Genomic DNA, 22563 nt, shown 5'->3' with positions numbered 1-22563 from the left:
GAGTTTTCTTGAGGGAAAGATTCAAATGAAATCACCCAGTGCTGACCTAGTGTACAAGTCAAGGGATTCCCTAAGAAATGCAGGTACATTCTCCTGAAAGGGCCATCGATTTGAATCCTACAAATCTCAAATTGAAGGCCGCCTGAAACCTTAATCATGAAGGCTCTGACTCTGTTATCACAAATTGGGAAATTATGTGTAAACAATCTGTGGCAGTGTTACCTCTATCATGTGGAATCCAGTGGCAATTAACAGCTAATAATTAGGAAAAAACCTAGGCCCCCCCCCCCGACTTTTGAAAAAGTTCAAACTAAAAGGGGAGAAGAGACTCACAAAGGGGTGCCATATGCGTCAAAGCTGGAGAGAAGCTGCCTTCCCCCTGTCAGGAAATTAGGAATTTGCAGGCAGTGTTTCCGAGAGGGACGAGTGATGGGAGTATAAAGCCATGGGTTGCCCTCTGTAGTGATAAACCTGGGTTTGAGGGTGCAGTGTTTTCCTAGAAACACTGATAGGTCAAGGAGCAGCAGTCCCTTTCTGCTGGTGGAGGAAGCTGCTGTGTGTTGTCATTTGGCCCCACCCCTTCTGCCTGACTTAATCTCCGGCCCCTGAAACCTCTGCTCCCATCCAGCAGGTCCACAGCAAGCAGAGCTTCACAGTCATGCCTCTGTGTTTGGCTCAGACTTGTCTACAATGCCCTCATTCTCTTACTCTTGAGGTTTCGGTATCCTGTACTCCCTTGAAGACCTAGGTCAGTTCCTACCTCCGCCACAAAGCCTTCCCAGCTGTTTCATCCCACTTGGCTCTATTTCTCGATTCAGAGTAGTTGAAAAAGTGTTGCAACCACACAGAGCAGGGCTCCAAATTCCTGCTGTACTGCTTACTGGCTAATGTGAGCTCTTACACAAGTTACTCAGCCTCTCTGAGGCTCCATTTTGTAAAATGGGCATAATGATAGCACCACCCTGACACAGTTTCTGAACAACCAAATTAAGCACTGCTCTTAAACATTTAAAGAACCTGAAGTCAAACAGGTCCTCAATAAACAGTAACTTTTCTGAGCTCTTTATTATTTTAGTTTTTTGAGACAGGGTCTCACTATGTAGCCCAGGCTGGCCTCAAACTCAATGCAGTCCTCTTGCCTCAGCCTCCTGCATGCTGGAATTAAAAATGTGCACCACCACGCCTGGCCTTTTCTGAGCTTTTGACGATCAGTACCATGAGATTCTCTACTTGCTTCCAGTGCATTAGCTTTATCCTGGCAGGGAGATTATTAGCATCTTAGAGGAAAAGATGACATTATTTCACTACATGTTACCTGTTATATATTGTATATCACTGAGCATACAGTAGACACTTGATATAAATTTCTTGGTTAGATTTATCATTTCCTGGTGATCAGATTTGGAGGCCAGGACACATGAATCTTTCTGAAGACTTGGAGAAAGGTTGGAAATACTGAGGGCTCTTGGATAGTTAAGGTCAGCTCTGCAAGGAAATGATGGGTCAGTTTGGAGAGCCCAGACTGCATTCTGTCAGCAGCTGTGATCCTGAAAATGAACAAGTTTCTGCTTTGACAGGAGGGGACTTGGGTGACTTAGGCTAAAATGGAAGGCTTTGATGGCAACTAGTGTTTGTGTGGTTCACATTTCTGCAGGGGAGTCATCTGACAATGAGTTTATTCATTCCACAGATATGTATTATGAAGCTAGTAGGTGCAGTTGCTTTTTTTTCTGCAAAGTATGGGCTGATTTATGGTAGTGATAAGGAGAGTGGTATGAAGAGCACTGTTAAATCAGGTCTTTCTTCTGCATTTTAAATTATGTTCCTCAGATTCAGCGTTTCGCCCTAGGTTTAAATATGACCTCTGCCCACTGGTAACTGCTAGTGGTAGACTTTTGAGAATAGCATATGGCTTTTGGCATCCCAGAGCCCCTGGGGATTGGGTGCTTTGTCGAGGGGCTCCAGGGAACAGGCCCTTAGGAAGATAGAGAAGCTGTATTGAGTTGTTCCTACTTTGGGAGGAAAAGGAGGCTCCTAGCTATCAAGGCAAAATAGCACCTTCTCTTCTGTCGTCCGCTTCTAATCCGGACACTCTCCCATAAGCACTCCCAGAAACAGGGTCTTTATTTGGTGAAATTGAGGGAAATGAAGAAGGTTCCAGAATGCAACAGCAGCAATTAATGGCATTCATAATATTAGTACAGGCTACCATTTACTGAGTGCTGACTGTATACTAAGTGTGAAGCTAAACACAGCAACTCTATGACACATGCAATTTTATTACCCTCATTTTACAGAGAAGGGAACCAAAGAACAGGGATGCAGGGTAGCTTTCCCGAAGATCACATGCTGAATTAGTGGCAGTGCTGAGTTTGCAACGTACGCCTCTAATTCCAGAGCCTGTGGTCTGAGCCATATACATGTGTACTCATTTTACAGCCAAGGAATGAAGTCCAGACAGGTGAAATGACTTATTCAAGGTCACCCAGCAGCGTGCAGCAGAACTCGGATTTGGAACACCCTGTCGGTTGTCCAAGGCCTTACGTGCACACACCTTGCTTAGAAGAGGTTCAGAAGTGAGGCTGGAGACAGAATAGCCAGCCCTCCTGGCCCTAAGTCAAGTTTGGGGCTCCTAGGAAACACCACCCCCCTCTTCCTGCCTTTCCCAAGTCTGTCCTCTGGGCATATTAGAGGACTTGGGGCTGTTGCTATGGCACTGAGGCCAACAGCAGGTTCATCAAAAGCTGGGGCTTTTGCTTTTTTTTTTTTAAAGCCAGCCCTGCAGAAGTGAATTGGCCACAAAGATTTGCATCAGTCATTGTGGATTGTTGTTTTAGAACCCCCAACCCTACCCCACCCCCTCTTCCCTACCACCATCACTTTCTATAAATACAGTTGGATAAATATTGATTTAAACTGGGTTTCTGGAGGAGAAGCACATGCTTGCCCCAGCCTGGTGTTCACTTAGATACCACTAGAATGTCACTTGACACACCTAAGCCCCCCCAATAGGTCTGGCTTCCCAGTAACCCAGTTTGGGGAGATGAGTTGGGGTTTTGTGGCTTTTGAGTTTCACAAAAAAGGGAGAGAAAAAGAAAAAAGGAACAACCCAGCAAGAAATGGGAATCTTGCAGCGTGAAGTAAACAGTTTTCAGCAGGCCAGAATGGAGGGAGTTTTCTGGCAGTCTGGCTTTCCCATTGCTCTTCTCCCATTCTTCCCTCTTCCGCAGTTTGGGTGTTGTGCCCAAATGACACGGGTGGCAAAGCAGTGTCAGGACCAGAAGGAGCAGAGGGGCCAGAGGGACCATCGGGACCATCGGAACCATCTTCACTCTGCAGAGGCAGAGGTCCAGAGAGGGACAGGGACTGCCCAGGGTGACCTCAGGGGCAGGGCCAGGACTGGACCTTGCTTCTCAGTGTTCCCTCTGCCTGGTAGAATGTGTTCCAGACAGAGCCCCAAATGGCTTTTGTTTCACGGGTCAAGTGCTCATAAAGTCAGCAGTTCTCAAGCCCGGTGTGCTGATCGCAGGGTGTGTCCAGTTATTGCAAAGGCCATTGCAACATTCTCACTCGCCTTTCAAAATGAGGCTAATTTGAATTTGCCATCCTTAAAAAATATGTTTTCTTTTACCTATGGGTGATGGGCATAAGAGCCAGAAGGTGGTGACAGTAGTGAGACGGCGTCCTCGAGCCTTAGCCGAGGAGGAGAGCATGTCTTCCTGGGGTGGGGGGTGCCCAGCCTCACCCAAGCAGCAGTGGGGTGGGGGTAACTTCAGTTCCCCCTGGTCAGACACCTGCTCTCTGCCTCACAGCTGAGCTTAAGGGAAGCATTTGTCTCTGATAGCACTGTCCCTGGGTGGCCTGGCCAGAGGTGTGAAATCTGTCAACAGCCGACTGATCTCTCTGGTCAAAAGTACAGTAATGGGCATTTGCTGCCATGACCCAGAGTTAGAGATGCCTTTGTGTCCACATCCTCTCATCATTTTGAAAGTTCAGGTGACTCTTTCTTTGAGCAGTAAATCTCTGGAAAATACATGTGAACAGAATCCCTTTTGTAAAACTGTTGTGGGCCAGTAATTCTTCCAAAGCAAGATCCCGGCAGGACAGTCCCTGCCATCATGATGTATGTATGTACTCTTTTCCAGTGCCAGGTTTTGGGAATTCAGCTGTCTTAAAGTGAACCCCAAGAGTGTGGGATGGCATTTGACTTGGGTGTGTATCTTTGGTTCTAGCCATCATTGCAGACAGAATAAAATCTTATCCTGGGCTTCCCAAAGGACTGGTTCCTTCCCTTGCTGTTCACTATTGCCAAGCCCATTTCTTAAAACACTTTGTGTTTTTGTGTGTGTCCTTATAATTTCTACAGATCTGATTTCTAAAAAACTGTGGAAGCTTAGGAAACCAAGAACCATGTAAACAGTCTTGTAAGTAAACATGTCTGCTCTCAGTTCTTTACAGACTGGGGCCTTCTGCACCAGTGTCCTGTCAAGCCCACCCTCCCATACAATGTGCCCTTGGCCACATACCTCTAACATCCAGCTCTGTGTCTGCAAGGAAATTTAAACACAGCAAAACAGAAAGATAAACACACTGTCCCGAGGGAGAGGGAGATTGGGAAATCCAAACTTAGGCCAAAAAGGGGGGGATTGGATTACTTACTCTTGAAATATGTTGCTCTATCTTTATTGCCATTGGTGAGGACACACACATGCAGCTGACTGGGGACCAGGTAGAATATTGTATTAAAATGGGGGCCAGGGCCTGGACTGTTCTGTTTCTGGCTGTGGGGGGCAAGTGTGGTCTGCAGGGACCGGGAGCAACTGTACGGCATGCAGGCCTCTGTTATTTCCCTTTTGCCTCTACTCCAGCCTGACCACCCCTACCCTGTTTATTGGCCACCAAGACTCCGAATGCCTTGCATGTAACTTTCATTCCTTCCACCAGCTGTAAAATTTAGTTCAATGCCACAAATAATTTCTAGAACTTGCCAGGACGCAAGAGCTGTGGTTTTCAATTCCAGAGCGAAGGATGTAAGATCTCTAGTTCTAGTAAAAACATTAGCCAAATAGAAACCAATAAACAATTCTAGTCTTGTCTCCTGGGAGTCTGATAACCTGTTCCCAAGAGGGCTGCTGACAAGTACAATCTCTCTTCTGTTTTCCAAAGGAATAGTGATAATAGTCTCCTTTTACTGGGCATTTACTGTGTGCCATAACAATGCTAAGTGCTTTGTATAAAATCCTCACAAATATCCAATAGGTGGGTGCTGTAATTATCCTCATTTTATAGGTGAGGAAAGCTTTAGCCGTAGCAAGGCTGGTTAACCTTCCAAGGCCGCATGCTAACAACAGTGGAGCTGAGTCAAGCCCAAGTTTCTCTTTCTTCTGCAGGGCTTTTGGAGAAGCCCCAGGGAGTATGAAGGTAGCAAGAGGTGAGAAATGAAATCTGGGATGTTTGAAGGCAAGGCTGAGGGTTCCACTGGGGATGCCACCCTACAGTGAATCCTAATCTCCCTACTCGTCCTAGAGCAGAGAGAAGGCAGCCAAAACCTTCTAGGGCTCTTTGAGCATTGACACTAAAGCTGGACAGACCCTTTCTCTGGAGGGGGATGGCCTAGGGTGTTACAGCTTGCATGTGTGGAGCCATCTTGCCGAGCACCCCCTAGGGAACTCACCCAACCAGTAGGGCTCCTGGGCTATGAATCCACGCCCTGTCAGTCTGCATAGGGCTTCCTGAAGGTGCCCCAGCTTGTAGGGCAACTGGGCTGTCCTGTGCTCTGGGCCAAGGGCTCCTGCTGAGAAGCTTGAGCAGGGAGGCAAGAGTGAGCAGTGAAGATGAGCTTGGGGCCTTGGCTGCCACTTTGACAGCGTGGGTAGCTGGTTCCTTTCAAACACAGGCCACCCTCTTCTTCAGGGTGCTGATCTAGGAAACCAGTGATCTTAAGTATAATTGGGTTCCTGTCTTTCACTTGTTCCAAGCCTTTCAGCAGTTCCTTTACTGTCTCACTTAGAATAAAAGCCGAACTTCTCATCATAGACTCCAGCCTTACTGTTTGGATTGCGTGTGGCTCAAGGATGGGCATCTTGGCATCTCCCAGGAGCCTGTCCGAAATGGGACTCCCTGGCCCTGCCGAATCAGAATCTGCAGTTCCCGTGACTCTCAGGCGATTTGTGTGCTTCAAGTTTCAGAAGATGTCTTAAACGGCCTTTGGGGTCTTCCCTGATCCCTTCTCCCCCAGTAAAGCCACCACTCCCTTTGTCACTTAACCTGCTCAGCAGACTTATCGCAATTTACAGTTGCTTATCCTCAGTGGGTTGGCTAGAATATAAGCACCTTGAGGACAGCAACAGAAGTAGTTTTGTACATTATTCCATGTTCAGCATTTCACTTGGCGCCCAGTCTGTAACAGATATTTAAGGAACCTCTGTTGAGTGAATGGTGGGGTGTTTGCCTTTAAAATTCTGACCTAGTGTTTTTCAGTAAGAGAGCTATTGGTAGAACGGCTCTTATGCAGATTAGTGTAGAATATTGCAGGGTTTAATATCCTCAGCATCGCTAAAGGCCACTGGAACCCCCTGGTCATTGTGACACACATTTCCAAGCCTCCTAAAAGAATAGTATGACTCTTGGCTGAGAACATTGGCCTAGCCAATTTTTTCTGACCCTATCTGATCAACATAACATGATGCATGCGGGGGGTCTGAGAGTCAAAAGATCCAGGTTTGAATGTGCGCAATGCCTGTGTGACCTTGGGCAAATCACGGACACTTTCTGGACCTCATCTACAAAGTAGGACTCTCTGCCTTAATGCTGAGGATTAATGGCACCGACTACAGGAGCAGCACCGTGTGCACAGTGGAGCCATTCCCTGGCAACTAGTAGGCAAGTGGACGCATTTTGTCTTAGGTGCTCTGGAGAATCCCAGCATCCAAGAACCAGACTGTGAGACTGGGAGAGAGAGTGAGATCACCCATGTCACTGGACAGGGAAGAGCCTGTTCATAAATACTACACTGAGGCTGAGCTCTCACACAGGAGCAGGGGCTGGATGTGTGATTTAGCGCACAGGGCTTGCCTGGGCCTAGGAGTGACCCCCACGGTCTGAGCTGTTGGAAGGGAGCGGTGATGCCAAGGGGTGGGGGAGGGCCACTCCAAGTCTGCTCCTGGCAGGGGTGGAAGGGTTACCCAGAGCTGTGGCAAGAATGTGGGGCATCCTCTCAGTGGCAGGGGAAGGCCTCTGGCAGTCTTTTTATTTTTCGTTTTTTAAGGCTTTAGAATCAAGTTACATTTAACTTTGAAAGACTAGATCATTATGTTACCAAAACCTGATATACACAACAAAAAAGGAAATTATAGTTTATTCTTGCTTTTGAATGTAGATGCAGAAATTCAAAACAAAATATTAGCTTGTGCGATTAAGCAGTACTTTGAAAGAATAACACACCATGGCTGACCAGGTTACTCGCCAGATACGGCTGCAAATCTTCTAGTATGAGTGATTACAATTACAAGTCACAGGAGAACAATGTTATTCCAGAAACAAAGGATGAAAAGTCTTTTGAGTAAGTTATTCGGGAGGCATTCCTAAGGAAGGCAACTATTTCACAAAGCAAAGATTGTTTACCTGTGGTGGTCTTTTAATTAAAGTGGCATCGTGAAGCTGACCGAGCCCAGGGCTTGTGGTCATCACCAGCAGAGAAGGAGGTGGCTCTGAGTGCACCCTTTCCATAGGGAAGAACATGCCTTGAAGTGAAACCCAAAGCAGTTTTCTATTCTTTGGGAATGTATTTTTTTTTTTTTTTGGTACCAGGGATCTAACTCGGGTCCTTGCACTTGCGCAGCAGATGGTGAAACCACTGAGCTAAATCCCCAGCCCTTTGGGAATGTATTTTTAAAGAACTGGGGCCCCAGTTGGGTTGAAAAGATCAGGAAAGATCAGAAAAGCTTTTCTACTTTAGGTTTTTAAATTTTTTCTTTAAACATGAATCAACCAGAAAAAGAATTATAGAGATCAGAAGAGAGCACAGGGCTTAAGGCCTGGCTTTTAACCCTTGCTCCATCAGTTTGTGGACCCAGGCAAGTTACTCTACCTGGCTGAGACTCAGTGTTCCCAGCTGAAAAATGGAGACTAGATTGAGAAATATGCTTAATATAAACTTCTATGACATAAACCATTGAAGGTCATTTGGGGGAACATTCACATGGCATGGCCCAAGCAAAACCCTTCCTAATGCCATAGCAGCGCTCCAGAGTAAGAAACCGCTTAGACATGCATTGACTGAGTCCTGCAATGCAGATTTCTTTTTGGATCCAAGTTCGTGCAAAAAAGGAAAAGGACATTTGAGAGATTAATACATCCATTATAATCACTGAAATAGGCTGCTGTAATAAGGGCCATTTAATAAATGTAAGGAGCCCTTTTCTAAGGGAAGAAATGGATCAGGAGGGAAGTTAAGTGCAGCTGTTTGAGCCTTTGCCAGTGGTCTGATCTCACCAGAAAAACTGTGGAGTTAGAAAACAACAAACTTCCAGATTCCCCGATGTCGGATTAACACCGCCTTCCCTGCTGCTGCCCACTCTACAGGTCCTTGCTTTCCCTTTCTCCCCAGCTCGGGCACCTGGGTCGCTCGTGCGTTTCCCCGTGGCTGGGATGTCAGCGGCAGCCGTGGCAACTGGAGCCCTGGGAGGCAGCAGCTACCTATCGGGTTTAGCATTACGTCATCCCTTCTAGACCCAAATTTATCTCGGCTGCACACAGACCCGCAGCTCTGAGCTGCCGCTGACTTGAGGAAAGCTTGCGCATGAAGTTAGGCAAGGCTGACTCACTGGGCAGAGCCCAGGTTTTCTGCTGCTCTGGGGAAAGGGGAGGGGAGGAAGTGCGCTCGGTGTTTTGGGGCGGGAGGTGTAGGTGACTGTTAGGGTTCTCATTTAGGACCTCAGAACTCAAATCTCCCCCAGGCTCAACCTTGAATATTTGAAAACCCCCACCCCTACAGAGAATTGCAGAAAACACTGCCAACATGGTGAGCACTTTTCAGATTCAGGGATGATGTCGGAAGCACCCAGGCTCACCAATACAGTGGCTTTGGACTTTGAACTTAACCTCATGGCCCCTTCTCTCTCTCTCATCTGCAGAAAAGATAAAATGCATCAGCCTCATTGTTATGAATGTTTGAAATGAATTACTTGGAAATTAGCATGTAGTAAATAGTGCAGAAAGGCCGAGGCTGCAGCTCAGTGGTAGAACACTTGCCTATCACGTGAGAGGCCTTGGGTTCAATCCCCAGCACCACACAAAAGGACACTGTATGTGGAAAAGAATCCTGAACATTGAGAGCTTTGCCTGCTCCCTAAAGAAGGCAGACTGTCCCCAACAGGATGTGACTGTGACAATGCTGGGGACTTTTTCCTTTTTTTTTTGAACGTGACTTTTTTTTATTGGTACATTTTAGGTACACAATACATTTCCATTTATCACTGGATGCTTGTACCTGAACATGATGTATCTTGGTTCTTATTTTTTCCCCATTACCTGTGCACCCTCACCCCCTCCACCCTTCCCTATTTACATAGATTTCATTTCCATTTTTTTTCTTTTCTCATAATTTTTCCTTTCCTTTCTTTCCTTTCCCCTTTCCCTCCCTCCACCTCTACACCTTTGGACCTTTTCCTATTTCAAATTATCAATTATTCATTTTAATCATTTTAATCCTTATTTACACTTTCAGTTTCTCACACTAGAGAAACTATTTGATATTTCCACGTGTCCTATTTATTTCACTTAAGAGTATGGCCTCGATATGCATCCATTAAGCTATAAGACTTTTTCCATTTTCAATGGAAGGGGTGGTGAAGAGACACTGACTGACTTAAGGGAGAGGACAGACAGTTCCAGGAGAGTACAGGTTCCAGGTTCCAGGAAAAAGCCTGGCTTTTTTCCACCTGCCATCTACATTTGCAGTGGAAATTGAGCAAAGGAAAAGCTATGGTTGCTTCTGGGTTCCCTCAGGCTGAGGCTTGTGCTAAGGGATGATTTGTGGGTAACGTCACTCTCCTGAGGATATAGCCCTATGCTTTGTGCTGTGGGAGGCCCTGGTGCCTTGTGACCAAGCAAGGCCTTCAGGAGGGAGCCAGAGCAGGGAGGAGGAATGGCTTCTCAGCTGCTTCTAGAAAAGATGGAGCTTTTTGTGCGTAAAGTGGCCCTTAACACTGCCCACTACACACCATCACCTCTACTTCAGTTCTTCACATGTGCAGATGACCTTTGGGTGATTCTTGTGTTACTGTCTCCCCATGTGCCTCTCAGCCATGGCTCTAAAAGGGCTTGCTAAGTCACCTAGAAGCCAACAGTGACAGGTCAGATACAGGCCCCACGTACCTATTTGACCGCTTACTAACCTGCTTCAGTTCTGTATCTATGGAATTAAATCCATCTTGAATTCGTGTGTATTTTCAGTTGTACTACTTTTCTTGATTGCATGTCACTTAGGCTTACTTACTGTTAGATAAAGTAGACTTTTATTTTCATAAAGACTGTCTCTTAAATTCCTGGGGTCGTCCTTGGCAATTTGCAATCTAAAGTTTAAAGGGATTCTGCAAGAGGTGGAAACTAACTTTCAACCCTCAACTAACAGATGTTCTGAGTGAGTGGTATTGTCTTTTAAATAATTTCTTCCCACCCCTACCCAACATGTTCCTTACTGAGGATGGAGGAGGGTGGCTGTTACCAACACCCAATGGGAGAGCCCAGAACTGAAATGACATAGCCAACAGCTGAAAAAGCAGTTCCTTTTCCAAAGCTTAAAAAAAAAAAAATCTCCTGTGGCTTGTGAATACCTTTCATTCTGGGTCTCCCTGAATTTGATGGAACATCTGTTTCTTAAATGTTGTGCCAAGTGTAATATTTGCAAGGGCTGGCAGAATTTTCCAGCTTGTGACCTTATTGGAGATCTTGTTCACTTTGAAAAAAAAAAAAGTACAAGGGAGGGGGTGTTAAAAGGCCACGTGAAACCCATAAGCTTTTTGAGAGGGTAAGATATCCATGCCAAGATGGTATTTCATGCAGCAGTTGATAGCATGAGTACAGAGAAGGAGAAATTCTCCCCTCACCAAGAGCTTCCTGTTACTTTGAATGTCCACCAGCAGGTTAGAGTATTGGGAGAGGGAAGAAGTTATGGATCTGTTTATAGTTTCTAGCTTGTTCCTAGACCATTCAGCAATTCCAACTCCTAGTCCTAGTCCTTCCTCTCCCTAGATCTCAACTGGGGGTGATTTTGTGCCTCAGGAGACACATGGCAATGTCTGGAGGCATTTTTGTTTGTCATGCCTGAGGGGTAGCAGTGTGCTACTGGCATCTAATGGGCAGAGGCCAGGGATGCTGGTAAATATCCTATAATGTACAGAACAGAACCCAATTCCAAAGATTTATCTGGCTCCCAATGACAAAGCCAGGGTTGAGAAACCTGCCCTGGTTGGGACTTTGAGGACTTGCTACATGGAGGACTTAGGGAGTAGTGGTGAGAGCAACCAGTGGCTGCTTTTTAACGTGGTCCCTGCTTGCTTAAGCTACTGCCTTCAGTTACCTCTCAGAGTATGGGAGGAAACAAGTGTCATCATTATGTGCTACTTGTTGGAATTATTTAATCTTTACAGTAAGCCCTACTGAATATATGCTTCTTGAGAGCAGGGTTCATGTCTGTTTCTCTCACTACAGTGCATGGTAAGTCTGATTCAGTGCCAGAGACATGGCAGGCTGTCAACACTATGGATAAATGGAGGAATTATATCCATTTTATTTTTATTTTTTGGTGCTGGGGGTCAAACTCAGGGCCTTGTGCATGCTAAGCAAGAACTCTACCGCCGAGCCATGTCCCCAGCCCACTATCCATTTCATGTATGAGGAAAATGAAACTTGAAGAAGCCTACACGACTAGCTTAAGAACCAGAATCCGGATTTGAACTGAACTTGCTGTAACTCCAGTATCAAAATCACTTCCCACTGAGTTACGTCCTCTTTTAGCACCAGAGTGCGTTTTCTGGTGTCTCAAAACACTACTGCTTTCTAAGTCCTCTGCAGGCACCTCCTCAAAGCCTTAATCATGGCACTAGAGAAGGAACGAGGGAGAATAGAATTTTAAAAAGAGTAAGATTTAAGAACTTGTCTGTGTGGAAGCTGAGGTGGAAGAAGAGCCACATGTTTCTGATGATATGATGATATGATCCCTTGTTCTTTAAATAGCGATTTTGGTTGCTCAGATGTTTCTGTGTGCGCTGTCCTGGCAGATGGGTTACAAGGCACAAAAGTCACATGAGAAAGTATAGTAGTACTAGATAGAGGACTGAACATGGCACTTCGGATAAGAAATGCTCTAGTCCCTGGACACCCTCGGGGAGTTGCTGAGAATAGAGTTCCCCTCAGGAATAGACCCACAGGTTTCTCAAATCCTTCCCTATCCGAGGGAAAACCCTGGTAACTTCCTAGTCGTTCCTTCGCGAGGAAGAAAAGAAACCCCGAAGGGACCACACCTCCCGGCGGCCACTGCGGAATCCCGCCTGGCGCAGGCCCACTGAGGCGGCGTCCGTACTACGACTCCCGGCGTGCACTGGGTGAGGGCGGGACTTCATGTCCCAGGGGGCAGAGGAAGGGGCGGGCCGCGGCGCTGCTCCCGCCCCCCCCCCCCCCCCCCCGTGCTCGCGCCGAGAGGTAAACAAACCGCGCGCGGGCTGCGGGCTGCGGGCGGCGCGGCTGGCGCGGCTGGCGCGGCGAGGGAGGTGAGGGAGGTGAGGGAGGTGAGGGCGGCGGAGAGCGTGCCAAGCCGCGGCCGGGCTGGCCCGCCAGCCGGCCGCACCTGTCTGGGAACGGCGCGGGGCTGTCGTCGCCTGTGGCGCCTCCTGTCGGCCGGGGACGGGAGTGGGACAGGCCCGGTCGCCACTCGCGGTACCCATGGAGCGGTTGCGGATGATCAATGTGCAGCGCCTGCTGGAAGCTGCCGAGCTTTTGGAGCGCCGGGAGCGAGGTAACGGCTGGGCGCCGCCGCCTCGGCCGCTGCTGGAGCCCGCGCGGAGCGGAGCGGCTGTGGGGAGGCGCGCGCCTGCGAGGGGTGCGCGCGCGCCTGAGGAGAGGTTTGCCTGCCGAGGTGCAGGTGAGGTCGAGTGGAGGTGTGCGAGAGGACGCACACGTGTGAGGCAGACACCTGTGTCCGTGCGCGCGCGCTTGAGTGGCCCTGCCGTAAGGGGACGTGTGTGGGGCGCGTGTTTGTGCACGGAGGTTGGGGGGGAGTGCGGGGAGGAGCCTGGGCTCCGGAGAGTTGGGGTCGAGGGGTCGGGGTCGGGGACTGGGAGTGCGACTGGGGAGGGAGCGCCACGGAGGGCGCGCTGGGAGGCGGGAAAACGCCACGCCAGAGCCGCAGGCTGGAATTCCGACCACTGGGAGGGATCTGAGGTCGGTGAGGTGGGATCCCTAGAGTGGAAGACGAGAAGCGCGGAGCCTGTGGTAGGATGGGCAGGAGTTCTGCGAACCAAGGTGCCTGGAGAGAAAATGTTCCACCAAGACTTGGTGATTGAAATCTTCGGAATTCACAAAAATGAGGGTCTCAGACACTAGAGAGTGAAATGAAATCATTGAGATAGATAACTGGTCTCAGAAACTAGGGTAAGTCAAAAAGAATTAGTGGAGAAAAGGGTTTTGGAGAAGAGGGAGAAATTACTTGGTTTAGAGGATGTCTCAGTACACCTTCCAGGCATTGGCTTGGGTCTGTGGATGTCGCAGGAGTGATGGCCAGGGAAGCACTGGGATTTTTATCTTTTAAGCAAAAAGAGGGTAAAGGTTTTACCTGGTTTCCTGCTTTGAAAATCTTGTTACTGCAAGGACCTTGGATTTGTGGATCTGTGAATTTAGGACTTACCTATACTCTTACGTCATTTTTCTTTGCTCTCTTTAGAGTGTGAACATGGCTATGCCTCATCGTTCCCTTCCACGCCTAGCCCCCGGCTACAGCATTCGAAGCCCCCACGGAGGTTGAGCCGGGCCCAAAAACACAGCAGTGGGAGCAGCAATACCAGCACTGCCAACAGGTACCAAGCGGGGGAGGTCAGAGGGGGACTGGAGGGAGGGCGTGCAGACTCAGGTGCTGGTCTTACTGACCTGCTTTTCCTCTGATGCCAGCTCTGGAGTAACACAGAATGAGTTTCCTTACACCACTCTGGGGTTTTGGACCTTTGAAAATAATAAAGACTTGGAATCATAACCTGGCCTTGTGTGGAAGGGAAGGAATAGAATGTGGGACGATAATTTAAGAGTTCTTTGTGGGATTAAGGTAGGGAGGTCTAGGGCCAGGGGTTTAGCTCAGTGGTTCTGCCGCCTACCTTGCAAGTGCAAGGACCCAAGTTCGATCCCCGGTACCAAAAAAAAAAAAAGATAGGTCTATGACTGAGCGGACAGTGAGTAAAGATTTGGAAGGATATGTTCGTTCATGTAGCTGAAAGTAATCTTGGGCCAGTTTTTGTTTCATTTTTCAAGTTTAGAGTGGTCCAAGAATTATATTTTTCAAAATCAGAAGTAGTTCCAGCAGGATATAAAGTATGGAATCAAAGGCTTTGTTAAAGGATTAAAAATATTTAGGTAGAGGGCTGGAGATTTAGCCCAGTGGTTCTGGTGCCTGCCTCACTAGTGCAAGGTCCCGAGTTTGATCCCTGGTACCAAAACAAAAAATATTTAGGGAGAAGAGGAAGTTGGTGGGCCTATCTTTGTTGTTTAAAGAAGAGGGAGAAGACCTTACTGTGGAAGTTTTCCATTGTATTTAATGATGAGATTGGACTGGTAAGGGGATTCTAAAGCACAAATAAAGATGCTTACCATTCAGACAAATCTTTTAAAATAGGTTGTCTAGATGTATGCGGACTGTTGACTTATACTAAAACTTTTGGTAGTGTCTGGCTGTGTGATAAAATATACCTTTATTTACTTTTTTGAGTCAGGGTAGTAAAAAAATTATTGCTAAAGTAGATATCAGGCAAACAGAAAGGTCCTTTAGAAATCCAGTTACCTTTGAGTTTATTTAAACTAAGAGGGAAAGGTCATAATGTTTTCATGCAATACATACTTGGTTTTTTAAATAACAATTGTAACAAACAGCAGAAAGAATTAAGGGCTGCTACACTTGTGATCCATACAAAACACCAACATTTTGGGTTGTACATAATTAAAGAAATACCTCACTTTCAAAATACCGTAATAGCCAATACATAGAGGCCTGCCTTAGGTGAATATAGGATTGCAGTTTAGAAAAGAAAAAAAAAAAATCACACTGGAACTGTACAATTTCTTTAAAATCACTGAGCAAGAAAAGCAACACTGAGCTTTCATACTGATTTTATACAACTTCTATACAGTACCTTGACTTAAATCCAAGAGCAAAAGTTAAGACTCTCCTCTATTTTTGGTAAACAACTGTATGGTAAACTTAGATGACTTCCCCCTGGATTTCACCTGGGCGTGGCCTGTTTTGCATTTTACTTAAAAGAGGGCAGATGGGCCCAGGATTTAGCTCAGTGGTTTCGCCGCCTACTGCGCAAGCGTAAGGACCGAAGTTCAGTCCCCGGTACCAAAAAAAGAAAAAATAAAAGAGGGCAGGTTTGGCACTTTTATACTGATGTCGCCAATGTTAATATTTCTTGGGATCTCAGGAAGATTCATATTTTTTATAGCTGATACAGCACGGGCTGGAGCTCCTGCTAAGCCAACATCAGATTTCTCCAGTTTATTTTGTGGGTCAATTTGTGTAACAGTTTCATTCATGTTGGTCTCTAATATCACCCCCCCATCACCATTTCCGCAAGAATATTGTGAACCTTGTCTATATGAAAAATTAAATCCAGCTCACAGACATTTTCAAAACATTTGTCTAATGTTTCCACCAACACTTGAATTAAATCTAAAATGCCAAGTTCACTCTCTGAAGAATCAACACAGAAGACAAAATATAGTGTTGCATAATGTCTATAAGTCAGTTTGTTGTCAGATCCTCCAATTAATAACCCTCCTTCTAGGAAATGACAGACATTTTCATCTCTCTTAGATACCAAGTGGAAAGTCTCCCTGATGATTTGTTGTTGTGTATCTTCACTGTAGGGTTGGTAGAACTTGGAGAGCCATGGTTTGCCGTGGTTGAAGATGAGGATATGTTTTTGTTATAGGGAGCCAGTGAAATCCCAAGGATTCATCTTATACAGAGTTTTCGAGAGAGCTTTCTGTTTTTTGTTTGTTTTTTTTTTTTGGTACTGGGGATCGAACTTGGGTCCTTGAGCTTGCAAGGCAGGTGGCGGAACCACTGAGCTAAATCCCCAGCCCCTCGAGAGAGCTTTCTTAAAAGAAGAGCAACAAATGCTGCCTCTTTCATTAATAAGAGGACATTAAATGAGATCTTTATTCCTGGTTCCCTAAATCTTGTCTATAGAGGGCCGGGGATTTAGCTCAGTGGTTCCACCGCCTCCCTTGCGAGCGCAAAGTCCCAAGTTCGATCCCCGGTACGAAAAAAACAATTTAAAAAAAAATCTTGTCTATAGAGAATATAGAGAATGACTCCTTGAGAGGTGGATGGGAGGGACAGAGCAGTCTGGGTAACTAAATGTTGCCCTGAAGGCTCTGTGGAGCTTCAAGTAGGTGGTTGAGGAGGGAGCCGCAGTACGAACTCTTGATGCAGAAAATCTGAGGCTCCTGTACATACCAGAGCTTATGAGGTTGGATATTCCTCCTTTGCATTTCAGACACAACTAAGGCAAAACTAGGATTCACTCTTCTCCTTTTGACTTGCCTTTAGAGCTGCATATTTCCTTTTTGCCGCCTTAAGACTATTCTGTGCAATTTATTTATTTATTTATTTTTGATTCCAGAAATTGAACTCAGGGCTTTGTGCTTGCCATGCAGGGACTGTGCCGCTGAGCTACATCCTTGGCCCTATTCTGTGCTTTTTATTTTTAATTTTTTTATTATTACTATTTTTGGTACTGGGGATCGAACTCGGGTCCTTGTGCTTGCACAGCAGGCGGCGAAACCACTGAGCTAAATCCCCGGCCCTATTCTGTGCTTTTTAAAAATAATTTTTTAAATTATAAAAGTTTAATATGTTTAATAAGTTTAATATGCTGTATTAATGTGTCTGTGAGTCTAGAGAGTTTATTGTGGTATGGTATGTTTGAGATGAAAATATGCAGTATGATAGACAACATTAAAAAATACGTATATTTGCTTACTCTTACAGTTTCTCTGGTTAACCTCTCAGGATTAAGATCTACTCAGGAATTTTTCAATCTATATGTAGATTAAAACAAGAAAGAAGTTTTTTAAACTTGGAGACTGGTAAGACCACCATATAGGAAACCAGAGCTGAGTTTTTCATGCTACATGTATTTCTTTCCTATTTTGTGGAAATCAGGTACAGGATTTCATTACATTTCTTCTTTGCCCCTTACTGTTTTCATGTGTAAAGTAAGAGGATATATTAGATACTCATGAAGGTTCCTTCTTCCCCTGAAGCTCTGTGACTGATTCATTGACAGTTTTAGAGTTTAGTTACTCTATTAGTTATTTAGTGTGTCTCATCATTGCAGATGTGATATTTTTACTCAAAACTCAAGGATTACAGAAGCCTAAATAAGACATCTATTTCATCTATCTCTAGATTTGACTAATTATGTTATAGGTCATAAATAGGAAAATCTAGTCATGTTTTCTTACACTTTCTAAGCTTGGGGTTTTGACTGATGTTTTTCTTTCATGCTAGTGTTCTTTTTTTTTTGCTACCCAGAATTGAACTCAGGACCTTGCACTTGTGAGGCAGGCACGGTGCCACTGAGCTAAATCCCCAGCTCATGCTAGTGTTCTTGTTAGGATTTTACTATATTTTGTGGGACCACAGTTTTTAATTACTGTGTTCTAACGGAGTATGTCAGAGAATTTGTAAAGCTGTAAGCATGCTAGTTCTGTTAGTACCGAAGGGAGAATACATATACATTGTACCACCTAAGACTAAGGAAGGTAATTTTTCATGAGAATTTTAATAGCAAGCAAGAAAGAAAAAGAAACATTTTTGGGGGGGCCGGGGATTTAAATGCTCAGTGGTTATGCCACCTGCCTTGCAGCACAAGGACCCGAGTTTGATCGCCAGTACCAAAAAAAAAAAGAAACATTTTAGAATATATTATCTTAAGGTAGGTGCATCCATGTATGAGTTTTAGGCTGAGGCCTATGAGAGAGAACTAGTATGTTAAATTGAAGCACCAGAAATTATTACTCCTTAGCCATTTATTTAAAATTTTTGATGCGTGGAAGTAGGGGAGCTGAATATAAAAGTTCTAATACTGAGGTGTATGGGAAACAATCCATTTGTAAGAGGACACTGTGGGCTTCCTTTTACGTTTAGCTTACTGTTGGATTTAATAGAAGTTATACTAGTTTACGTAAAGTAGAAAAATGACTTGCAGAAATTTCCATTTGTTAATTATCTGAATCAAGGAGAGAATAGCAATTATGAACATATGTGTGATGTGTTTTTCAGATCAAAAAGCCACTGCTGTGGAAGTTGCTGTTCTCTCTGTTGTAAACATTGACACTTTACAAGTCATAAGAGGACATGTGTTTCTGTGATTGTAGCATTTTAAAGATATAATGGTGACTGACTTTTTTTCCTCATATTCTCAGGTATAGTTTGATATTTGGGATTCAAAATGTTATTTTATGAAGCTATGCTGAGAATTGATTGACTTATAAATTCCTATTTCTCCTTTTTCCTAAATTGTGAAATCTTATTTTCACAGAAGTAGAAAGGAGAGAAAAAAAATAATGTAATGTGATATTACCAGGATATACCTTGCAAATCCTAGTAATTTTATCTGACAATTGGAAGATGGAGACCTATAATATGTAATTATTTTTTAAACATATATTTGATTTTACTATAATCTTGGTCACAGCTTTTCTCGCGCACTTCCTAACATCAGCCTCTTAGAGAACCTTGCTGCAGTAGTTATCTGGCTGATTGGGCAGCATCAAAGCTCGGGTTCTCTGTTTTGTTTTTCTCACAACTGAAAAATTCAAGACCTGTCATTTAAAAAATTCTACTTAATGATCCACAGCTTTAGTGTAACACTGATTTCTTCCTAAATTTCTCTTGAATCTGTCGTCTTTTATTACGTCCCTCCTAATCTCAGCCATCATCTCTCACCTGGACAATTGTTGTAACCTGTTCCCTGGTATTCTTGCAACCACAATTCTCATTAATTATATCGGCTGACTTTTTTTCAGTTCCTTTAAAATACCATGTTTTCTTCCACTCCAAGGTCTCTCCATATACTTTTCCTACCAGCAATCACTTTCCTGTTTGCCAAATTAGCTCTATTTATTAATACTTTTTCTTTACCACAATTATAACTTCCTTAAGGAAGCCGTTGCTCACCTGCCATAGTAGATCAGGTCTTTACATACTTTGTAGCTTTACGTACTTTGCATACTTTTACATACTTTTTAAAGCACATTTATAGAAAAAGTTATCTGCTAATCACTTCTTGCGCTTTTGGTTAAGATCAAGTGAAAAAGTTACCTGCTTGTTTAAGTCTGTCACCCATTCATTAGACTAAAACTCCGCGAGGCAGGGGTTGCCTCTTCTCTTCATTATCTGTCACATGCTCTGTACATTCTAGGTATTTCTCAAAGAAGGGAAGGTTTTTAAACTCCAGATAGACTATTGTTAAGTGGAAACTTGAGTTTTCTGTGCTGAGTACAGTGTAAGCCTGGGAGGAGCAATGATGGAGGAATATGCAGCTGCTGCTCTGGCAGACTCTTTAGTTACTGTATGTTCTAAGGGATGTTAATGATAACACATTTGAAAGGGAAAATAATACGTAGTATTTGGAGAGAAGATCTCCAAATTGTCAGTTTCTTTAAACAAATGTTAGTAGACTGCAGAATGCCTGCCCCCCTCCTCCCTCCCTCCCTCTTCCTTTCTTTCTCCCCCTCCTTTTCTTTCTGTACTGGAGATTAAACCCAGGGGCACTCTACCACTGAGCTATGTCCCCTACCGTCTTCACTGTTTAATTTTGAGACAGAGTCTCTCTTAAGTTGCACAGGCTAGGCTCCAATTTGTGACCTTTCTGCTTCTGCCCCCGAAATGGCTGGGATTACAGGTGTGTGCCATTGTACCTGGCTGCTGCCCTTAAAGAACATCACCATTATCCTGTCTTGAAAATTAAATGATAGCAGAAGAACCAAAAGTCTGTTAATAGTGACAATACGAGGTATGATTGAAATACATGGTGAATGTTTAAATTTAAGAAAGTTTTATTTCAGTAAAAGACACATTGCCATTTATCTCCCTCAACCCCCTAACGTTGAACACACTTGTTCCATCATTTCTACCACTTTCTGAAGCAGTTCTAGAAGTCTCTTTCCTGAGTGTCCTTATGAGATACGAGGTATGAGATATGAGCAGAAATACATTGAATGCTGCTGCAGAAAGGCAGAGTCATAAAAATGTTACGGAGTGGCCATATCCACCTTATTCACCAGACCTGGTGCCACATGACTTTTGGCTCTTCCACAAAGTCAAAATGACCATGACAGGTAAACATTTTGCATTGATTCAGAACATCAAGGCAGCCACCACAGCACAGCTAAAGACACGGAAGAACACTTCTAGAACTGATTCAGAAAGTGGCAAGAATGATGGGATGTGTTCAGAAGGAGAGGAATTCATGGCGATGTGTATTTTATTGAAATAGATTTAAAAAATTTTTCATCAGACTTTGTACAAACCATATAGTAACTGCATTGTTTCAGTGTGTGTGCTGCCGAAGCAAGCTCAGGAACTGCATTGTTTTTAGGCGATCTGGAAAGGGGTGTGAGGGCAATCTGGCTGCAACATTTGTTAACCATTGGTCGCCAGGCTTGATTGACCGACCTGGCTTCTAGGTGGTGTCCCCTTCCTCCCTCACCACTCCATGTGCGTCCTCACGAAGCCAAAGCTGCAGCTTCGTGCTCAGTTGAAGAGGACGACCGCCCCCATAGAGGAGAACCGTTTCCTGGGTCTAGGGTAGGGAGTGGCTGTGCTCCCCTGCTAGACCATCCACGTGAGCTCTCAAGGTGACCTGGAAAGTGGTAACCAATTTATGTTTGAATTTCAAGTTGATGTATAATGTCTTCTTTTTAGTATTCTGTGTATACTAAAGAATATGTATTTCAGTTTCACCTTACTAAGGAGGAAGGCATTAAAACAAAATAACTTTATTATTGCTTATGGGACTTTGGCTTAACTTTTCTTTTCTTTTTTTTTGGTACCGAGGATCAAACTCAGGACCTTGTTGTGCTTGTGAGGCAGGCGGCAGAACCACTGAGCTAAATCCCCGGCCCTGGCTTAACTTTTCTTAAAAGTACAAAATAAATATTTTTGTCTTATTTTAGAAGGAATAATTGTGTGGTTATTTTTTCTTCATGGATTTTAGGTTTTTGGGAGGAGGAGGTAGGTAATGAATTCTTTTTCTAGGATAGTTACAGGGGACTTTTTTTCAATAGAAGTAATGTGAGATGGTTTATTCTGTTTTTATTCTTAAACATGTACCTACTCAGAAAACAACTGAACAAAGAATTATTTTTGTGATATTTCTTCTGTTTTTTGTTTTTCAAATTTCCTATATTAAAAAAGTTTCTCGGCCTTTGTCTACTACAAAAATTTACAAAGTTTCAGTATAAAAATGGAGGTTAGTAAGACCTTTAATGATGTTAGTATTGTTCTTCAGTATTTTCTGTATATTGACTGATCCTTTGAGATGTGTTGTGTGGTATTTTGTCTTCTAGCAAAGCTAAGTTAAATGAAAAATTCTCAAGAATATGTCTCAGTAAACTAATGCAGTTTTTCCACTAAATTCTACATGAAGCATAAGTTTGCTAGGTTTCTTATGGATGTATTTCTCTATAGAAGTACTGTTTGAAGGTGATTTGCATGATCATACCTTGTGAGTCAGTAGGACAATTGCCTCTCTTCCTATTTTTTTATTTTTTTAATTAAAAAAAAAACTTTTTGGTACCAGGGTTTGAACTCGGGTCCTTGCGCTTGCCAGGCAGGCAGTGGCACCACTGAGCTAAATCCCCAGCCTCACCTCTCTTCCTATTTGACAAGAGGCCTTTTTATGACAGTATTGAATATATGATGTGGAAGATCACAAATCATAGAAAGGTAATTGAAGATTTCATTTGGTATAGTTCACCATGTGATGAAGGCAAGATCATCACTCATATTATGACTGAAGAGTGGCCAGAAGATGGTTGAAGTGATTTGCTTAGGTCTTACAGCATAGGTGGTGGATGACTAATAGCAGTCTAGATCTTAAGCAGTATATGCATAATTCTAACCAGGCGGAAAAAAGCTTTCTCTTCTAGATTTCTCTTCAGAAATAAAACAACATTGCCTCCTTTTGGATATAGCATGAGTCTTTGTCATTTTTTTCAGGATGTTTTCTGGATGTTAATCTAATCAAAGAGGTTTGATGTTATAATTTTACAAAATACATTTCCAGA

At 44.2% G+C, this 22563-nt stretch overlaps 1 protein-coding gene and 1 pseudogene across 4 annotated transcripts in view; one reads left to right on the top strand and one right to left on the bottom strand.

The window, feature by feature from the left end:
- The window catches only part of Mxi1 (MAX interactor 1, dimerization protein), a 78222-nt gene that overhangs the window by 3861 nt on the left and 51798 nt on the right, over positions 1 to 22563 (top strand). For 2 of the 4 annotated variants that reach the window (XM_004838959.3, XM_004838956.4), the window contains exon 2: positions 13940 to 14072. In XM_004838959.3, the coding sequence (XP_004839016.2) occupies positions 13940 to 14072 (133 nt within the window). Of the gene's footprint in view, positions 1 to 12709; positions 13142 to 13939; positions 14073 to 22563 lie in introns of those variants that run through there. The other 2 variants (XM_004838957.4, XM_087185305.1) reach the window with 2 other exon arrangements.
- On the bottom strand, positions 15554 to 16187 carry LOC106008848 (AP-3 complex subunit sigma-1 pseudogene; annotated as a pseudogene).

The sequence above is a fragment of the Heterocephalus glaber genome, unplaced genomic scaffold (genome assembly GCF_053883595.1).
Source record: "Heterocephalus glaber isolate CG9 unplaced genomic scaffold, H.glaber_assembly_v1.0 deba00001497, whole genome shotgun sequence".
NCBI lineage: Eukaryota > Metazoa > Chordata > Mammalia > Rodentia > Bathyergidae > Heterocephalus > Heterocephalus glaber.
This window is presented reverse-complemented; position numbering and strand designations above follow the sequence as displayed.